This window comes from Cryptotermes secundus, unplaced genomic scaffold, assembly GCF_002891405.2.
Source record: "Cryptotermes secundus unplaced genomic scaffold, Csec_1.0 scaffold979, whole genome shotgun sequence".
In the NCBI taxonomy this organism is placed as follows: Eukaryota; Metazoa; Arthropoda; class Insecta; order Blattodea; family Kalotermitidae; genus Cryptotermes; species Cryptotermes secundus.
In genome coordinates this window covers 1,118,936-1,127,451 of record NW_019736411.1, presented here as the reverse complement: position 1 = coordinate 1,127,451, position 8,516 = coordinate 1,118,936, and the positions used below count along the sequence as shown (strand labels likewise).

The following is an 8,516-nucleotide window of genomic DNA, read 5'->3' as shown; positions in this document are numbered from 1 at the left end:
CCCCCAGGAAGATTCCTGGTACTCATTTCTGTTAGAGGCTGAGTATAAATGTACAGCCAGACTTCATAAAGTGGAATGCAGGAGTATAAGCTGCTTTGTTGCTTTTCTCTTGTTTACAATGTTAAGCGTCCCACATAAACTGGTTTGCACCGGATCCCGCACCCCCCTTAGACCGGCCTCTATTCATTTAACCATCTTGACTGAGTCCATTTGTTACACTTGAATCTGGTAAAATTGGTTTGTTACCAGAGTACTAACTCTCAGCTCCAAGAGATAAGAAAAAGTCAGAGTATTAAGAATATTATCTCCTGGGATGTAACGCTATGTAATCCGTTGAAATTCAACCGACGTTTCAGAGGAACATATCGCCACCATCTTCAGGGTCGTAGAATAAGCAGAGCAAGAAATCAGCATGAATGCAGGTTGCAAGCACAGCTCTGTTTGCTCGGTTGTCTTTTGCTTGGCTTGTTCTTCGACCCTGAAGATGGAGGTGATTTATTCCTGTGAAGGTAGGCTTGACTTTCAACGAAATATATGTTGTTTTATCCTACAAGACATAACTCTTCATAACCACTGCTGTGAGAAACTCATATCCTACAGAACTCTTCATAACCACCGCTGTGAGAACCTCAGAAACTACATATTTCAGAGAATGACTTATTCTTCATCATAAGGCAGGAGTACACCCATTCTGTGGGTATATAAAGAGAGTATCAACAAGGTGGTGAGATGGGCGGGACATGTAGCTCACACAGAGGTGATGAGAAGTGCTTATGTGTAACTCCTCAATCGGAAAGAAACGAAAGACGCAGTCAAATGTACTTTGTACGCCGCGGGGGTTCCAGTTGCAAACAAAGCCAAGAGACTAACAAATTCCGAGATATCCTAAATCACTCGTATGCCACGGCCATTTGATTTGCAGTTCATTTTTTGAATAGCCATTCTATTTTTCTACGTCATAGACTGTACCTTACGTATTGTCCCATCATTTCACAAGCCTCTGAAAACCAGCAGCATAAAATTCTTTGGGCTGCTGTCGGAACCAGGCGGTGACTTCCGTAACTACAGCTTCATCTTCGGGAAATTGTTCAGACGAAAGATGGTGTTTAAGAGGGCCGAACAAATGGAAGTCGCATAACAGGTTAAGTTTTCACAAAGTCTGTGCACGATGGGTGCCGTGCATGCTGACCCCACAACACAAAATTCAAAGAATGGGTCTGGCATCACCGCAACTCAATCGCTACCACGATGAAGGACATGATATGCTAGCCCCAGTTGTCACAGGTATGAGTCTTGCTCCAAGCGACTTCCATTTGTTCGGCCCTCTTAAACACCATCTTTCGTCTGAACATTTTCCCGACAATGAAGCTATAGAAAGGGAAGTCACCGCCTGGTTCCGACAGCCGCCCAAAGAATTTAATGCTACTGTTTTTCAGGGGCTTGTGAAATGATGGGACAAGCGCCTCAATGTACAGGGAGATTATGCTGAGAAATAAAAGCATTTTTCAAATCAGTACTCTTATTTCTTTAAGTTCTATATCCATTTATAAGTTACTTATTGACTTACCCTCGTAGAGAAGTAGAATGCGAGGACATGGATTGCATTTCCCTGACTCAGAGCAAGGTTCTGTGGCAGTTACTTTGAAACAGGGTAATGACCAGTCGGGTTCCCTAAAAGGTTAATAATTTCTTGATCAGCTTCTCAAGGATCAACTTGCTTCAGGGAGTTAGTAATGTTAAACGTAATAAGTCTATATCCATAAAAATGCCAGTATGAAAACAATCACTTTACAGAAAAACAAGTACAGCTAGCAGATTCGTGGAACAATTCGTAAATTCCGTTCAAATTACATTTCAACCGGTTCAAAACCTCAAACTTTCGGGCACAAGTTGTAGCACTAAGAAAATAATACGTATGTGATTAAGATTGCTTCCGAAGCTATGTTTGTCTGTGTGCAAAGTGAGTCCTTTGTTACTTGCGGTGCGAGGACGGAGCGACAAATTATTTTTAAATAGGATCACGTAGATCCAAATCAAAATGGTTTCCCTCTTCTTGAGTGTGGAGCTGAATCCTACCAGAGGGGCAGGAAATCACTCAGCTGGCCAAAAATTCCCACCTTTGCGATTATCACCTTATAGGTCCCATATATTCCTGTACCCTATCCTGAACCATTTGAATCCAGTTCACAAATTCGCGCCATATATACTTCAGGTCAATTTTATTATTTTCCTACGATCACACGAAGTGGTGTCACGAACAGCTTCTTTCCTCCACATCGTCCTAGGCAAAATCTTGTGTAAATTTGTTATGTCACCATGCATGCTACACGTGTCGTCGATTTCATCCTCTCCTGTTTAATCAACTTAATAATATCTGGTAAAAGCAAATATTATAGGATTTATCGTTACAAATAAAACGTTCTATATCTTCCTGTTTCAAGTCACTGAACCAACTAACCTCCAAAGTAGTGAAGTAACTAACTCCACGGAACGGAGATGTTCTTGGGAAACAGCCAGTCGCTCAGGCAATCAAGAATTTCCCAACTGTTTTGGAAGAGACTGTGGACCTGTCGTCTGACAGATTACTGATGAATGAATGAATTATGGAATCAAAATTAATGAATTTGTCAAAATTAGAAATTAGAATTGCTGTGATCATCTTCACAGTTTTCGAATACATTTAAAGTTAAAGCTATCTTTACACTGAATGTCCATATATTCATGCTTGTTTCACCTGTTTCACATGAAACATAAGATATGCAGAATAGCTGAAAAGTACTGAAATTAACATATGTGTGGTGTATAGAGCCATTGCTAAGCAGTGACTCTGTAAACAGAGGTCGTTGTTGGCTAATCCCCGCAATATACATGTACACAATAGAAGAACGGCGTTTTGTGGTCTGCACCACGGCCGTTATTACACAACGGCTCGGTAAACCTGTTCCCGCGGCAACGGATACGCACGCATAGAGGTACTGTTGACAACGGAATTTTATGTGTGGTCCTTGCCGAGATGTTATAAGTGAGGGACAAAGTCAGTTCAGTTTAGTTCTGCACGGGAAGCTACGACGAGAGAACTTGAGCGCGTGAAGTTGAAGAATATCCACTGTTAGAAGCCTTCGCCAGGGAACGACTGGAGAAGACGCAGCAGGCTGGAAAAGGCTTAGTGAGTGCTGTGGTGAGTTGTGAAATGTGATTAACGGTGGAGCTGTAATTACTTGTACTTTCCAGTCGTGAGAATAAATGGTCAATAATTCCACTCTCCAATCCAAACCCCGTCGATAGTGACACATATCTCATGAGATTACTTAATGCGGGTCACACAGGTACATGACCAACTCCCCTGCATCAATTTATAACGGAATATAGTGTCTCTATACAGACGTCAAGAGGTTCAGTTACATGAACACCCGCAGCGTAACACAGTTTTCATGCCTTCTAATATATTCTAATGAGCACCTTATTCCTGTTCTACTGGCACTGAATTGCTAACAATACATTAACATTTTAATGTATATTACATTGTCAAGTGTCCGGGGTTCTTGACTAATAATAATTAAAAGAATTTATAACAACTCACAATCAATGACTGCCTAAGTCTCGCCGTCTACCTTACTTTATTACGAGTGCCTTCTCTTCCACTCTGACGAATGACGAACGAACAGTCCTTTGCGACTGAACTGAACTCCCTTGCTAAATGTTATTGAAATCCCAAGGTTCAGAGTTACTTCACAACTGGCGGTTTACCACAAATCAGTTCGCCTTGACGACAAGCCCCTTTGGACTCACGACCAGTATTTTTTTCAAGTCAATACTTGTTTCATAGTCCTTATGTAACATCCTCTCTGATGAGAGAATGGGTCTGTAGTTTGTTGATCCTCGTCAGCGCAGTCATTCTCAGGTTCCACTCCCGTTGGACTCGTGACTACATTTTACAGTCTCAGATTCGAGACTCCTCCAACTTGGAGGGCCAGGTCCCCGTATTTATATCCCCCAGGAACAGGATATCCCGGTTATACCCCAGGCACTGGATTCCCTCCTACGAATCGCAGGGCTACGGTGGAGGTATTCGACCCCGCCTTCACACGGGAGTATTGAACTCCCTTACAAATGCCCTCTCTGTTATAACGAGAGACCATCACCTCGAACAGTTCGTGTATTTTTTCCCCTTGGCACTACAGCCCCAGTGGACCTAGGCCTACCTCCATGAACTTCTCCGTTCACTTCGGTTTTTCTAGATCTTACACATTCGGTAGGATTCCTTGTGCGGGTGATCAACTCGTCGCAAGACCTCTACCTATACACAAACACAGAAAAACGCACACAAACATCCATGCCCTGAATGGGATTCGAACCCACGATCCCGACTTCCGAGCGAGCGAAGACAGTAGTTCGTGTATTACTCTGTTATTTTTTGTGCCTTTTCCATTGCTACGAAATGTGTCTAGCGACCTGCTACCCAGCAATAGACGTCCCACCGTTGACTGCGTTAACCTCAGAAATGTTTTTACTGAACCGTTGCCTAACAAAGGTCATATTCGTAACAATATGTTCCGTCAAGACAAAGTCAAACAAATGGAATAAATTTTACTTTTCCACTTTACAATATGTTTCGGCTAATCAGGCCATAATCAGGTATCATATGTCACTTTATATTAACACTCTACTCTTCTGTTATTATTCCCTATAATGGCCAATGTTTATAATTTTTTTTTTAAGTTTCTTAGGGAGAAGATGGTATATGTCATTTATACTATTAATGGCATCTGCAACTCATACCAACATTCATATGGAAGAATAATATTAAGTTAAAATTAATCTTATTTTTAAATTAAGTTAAACAAATAAATAAATAAAATACATAATTAATATTGTCTTCAATTAAAATTTATCTAGTTTATATTTTTTAAATGTCACTGGCTTCTTCGTCACTCCACAGCGGTCAGTATTTCGTATCACAGAATAACTGTGTATCCCAGCACATTTATATACCATTAAAGTTTTCATAACTGACATACGAATTTATATCCTGATAGGAAACACTGGCTGCTTGTGAGTGACGAAGAAGGCAGTGACATTTAAAAGCTACAAACTAGAGAAGTTTTAATTGATGACAATAAAAATGATATATTTTATTTTTTATTTGTTTAACTTTATTTAAAATTAAAATTAATTTTACCTCAATATTTAAGCTTGCATATGAATGTTGGTATGAATTAATACTATAGATAACATAAAAGATCTTCTCTTTAAAAACTGTAAAAATTGTAAACATTGGACCCTGTAGCGGAATAACATCAGATAAAGTGGAGCGCTAATGTAAAATGACTTATCTTATGATGGTCTGAATGGCCGAAACATATTGTAAATTCAAAATGACATAAAGTTATTCAATTTATGTAGGAATTGTGACGATGGAACATATAATAATTAGTTCACACAAAATTTGACACTAAAATACAACATTATTAATAATATTTCGATAGTTTAGGCCCATATCATATCAGTCTTGAAAGAAGACGTAACCTGGACTGGTCTAGGATGAGTCGAAAGTAACAGTTCAATTAACTAGATGAACGAAAATAATGTTCCAATGAAATTTCATATTGCAAGAAATATGGGAGCGTATCCGTTTACAATGTGTATATCACATAGTCCCTGATACAAAAAAATATAAGCCTCTATAGATGAGATTAGAAAGGACTGAAATTCACGAACATTTATATAACATTATTTTATTATATGAAACAATTTATATAGTAACAAAAATAATCTCATTATGTCCGGTAATTTGTTTATATGGCTTTAAATCTCCAACTTTGGTTTCTCCAGTAGACTCCTGTCCCCCTTGATTTATGCAGCACACATGTCATGGTTCCACAGGTCCACGGTTGTAGGATTGTAGGATGGTGGTCAGTCCTGGCAGTAACATCCGTCCTTAGAGTTCTCCTTTATCCATGACAGGTACCGAGTGACGCGTGTGTAGACGCCAGGATACCCAGGTCTTGCGCAACCATTTCCCCATGACACGATACCTGAAGCAACAATGCATGACAAAACCTCTTTAGTTCTTCATAAATACGTCATCTAATCTATCTGCCAAATATTATAAATCGGCAATAGGTTTTTTTGTCCTTGGCATTACAGCCCCAGTGGGCCTAGGCCTACCTCCATGAACTTCTCCGTTCACTTCGGTTTTTCTAGATCTTACACATTCGGTAGGACTCCAGGGGGTGGGTGATCAGCTCGTCGCAAGACCTCTACCTGTATACAAACACAGAAGAACGTACACACACAAACTAAACATCCATGACCTGAGTGGGATTCGAACCCACGATCCAGGTTTCCAAGCGAGCGAAGACTTACATGCCTTAGACCGCTCGGCTACCGTGACCGGCTGGCAATAGGTTTACCTTTCATATTTCTGGAAGCCTTAATAGATTCAAAATTGCTGGCAAACTAGAAGGGATGAAATTACTAGGAGGGCAGGAGGATGGTATTGAGATGGATCTTACGAAAATACGGTATGAGGGTAATCGATTCATCTGACATAAGATGGTGACCAGTGGCGGAATCTTGTGAATATATTGATGAACCTTCGGGTTCCATAAATTACGAGGAGTACCTTAATCAACTGGGCAACAATTGGCTTCTCAAGAAAGACTATGCCCCATGGTGTTGGTTGATTAGTTACTTCATTTAGAATTCTTAAAAAAATTCACTGACTTACTAACCAACTAATCACTTCATTAATTAACTCCTTCCGAACTAGGAATATATTAAACCATTAAAAAATTCCCTGGTTCTTTGAAAGTATACGATCCACTACAGTCACCACACAGCTCATCGTTATAGTTAACTTGTTTAAAGGCAGTCAGGCATGCACTGTCTTCGATGGCTCGGAAGCCGGGATCGTGGGTTCAAATTCCACTCAGGGCATGGATGTTTGTGTGCGTTTTTCTGTCTTTGTGTACAGGTAGAGGCCTTGCGACGAGCTGATCACCCGCCCAAGGAATCCTAGCATATGTCTAAGATCTAGAAAAACCGAAAAGTGAACGCGGAGAAGTTCATGGAGGTAGTCCTAGGCCCACTGGGGCTGTAGTGCCAAGGGGGGGGGGAAAGAAAAAAAACCAGTCAAATCCGGCATTTACCCTATGATCTTCTGTAGAGTGTCTTAGTATTATCATTCCATTTATCTTCTTATTTTTCAGTTTCCAATGCAAATTTTATAGACTAGTTTTTGTATAAATTATTCTACATGTGCTACTAACATATCTGCAAAACAAGAAAAGTCTGTGAAGGGAATAAACTACAGAAATAATTGTTACTAAACTCTCCACATCCCCGTAATAATATATTTATCTTGAGAACTGATTTTTTCACAATAATACTGTTTTTAATTTGTTTTAATTTCTGTTCATTCTTTGAAATAAATGGCCAATTATATTACGAATTATACAAATATAGGGTTTTAACAAATGTCCTTTGTGTTAAATGAATAGGGTTAACAATTTAGAACGTGAAAGACGAAAACCTTACTGGGGTGGAGTAAGGGTGCACGCAGTGTCACAAACAGTTAAAACTTTTTAATGGTGTCAATTTTTAAATTGTTTTAATATATCATATTTGGTAATAGTATAGTTCATTTGTATTCAGTAGTAATAATTAATGGAAGGTGCTCAATTGTATTTACCAACACAGCTTATTGATTAAAATTGATTAATTAATAAATCATGCCATCTTGAATTTATTGTTGACGCTAATTAATACTTATAATTAATAACTTAATTATTGTACTAACGTCATGAAGAAGAGCAACATTTGTAAGTAGCGAAAAGGTATTAATCATGAAAGAGGAAGAACTCATAATCAGAACATTTATAAATTTATGTCATTATAAGATTTCAATTTTCGAGCAGAATTCCTTTAGCCTATATTCGTGTTGTCCAGATTTCTAGCCTTATAACTTTCGTGTAATTTGTTTCAATTTAATATAACACAATTTATAATGCAATAATAAACTGTAATTTAGTTTATGATTCAGCATGTAGGTTACGCTCACGGTTGGTCATAATTCCGAACCCCATTCTACTCTGAACTTTTCATTGCTTGCGATTGTTAAGCACCTAATTAATATCATTATTATTATTAATCATATTATAATTTATAGTAGTACTACTGGAAGCAGAGTATTCTTTTTGGAAAGGAGCTATTAATTTAATTAAACTGATCCCTATGTTGAGATTAACAGATATCGACATGCTGTTGAAGTACTTCTAAACCCATTACTACTACTGCACCCTCTTGGTAGTTACGACAGAGTTTTGAATTGTTCCCTTATCAAATTCCAGATTCCTGACTCTTATATTTCATTAACCCTCGCCATCTTACAGAAGCTAAATTACACCTAAAGTCTCTGTAGCCGTATTTTTTTTACAGGCCACAAAAAATGTCTTATTGAAATTTGCATATTTTTGTAGGTCCATTACCCATTTGGGTTTCTTCATTAAGTGGAG

At 38.7% G+C, this 8,516-nt stretch overlaps 1 protein-coding gene across 1 annotated transcript in view; it reads right to left on the bottom strand.

Moving 5' to 3' along the window:
- Positions 1 to 8,516, bottom strand: part of LOC111869933 (transmembrane protease serine 9-like) — a 50,747-nt gene that overhangs the window by 21,690 nt on the left and 20,541 nt on the right. Inside the window, exon 7 of the mRNA XM_023861824.2 lies at positions 5,916 to 6,035. Within this exon, the coding sequence (XP_023717592.1) occupies positions 5,916 to 6,035 (120 nt within the window). The remainder of the gene's footprint in view (positions 1 to 5,915; positions 6,036 to 8,516) is intronic.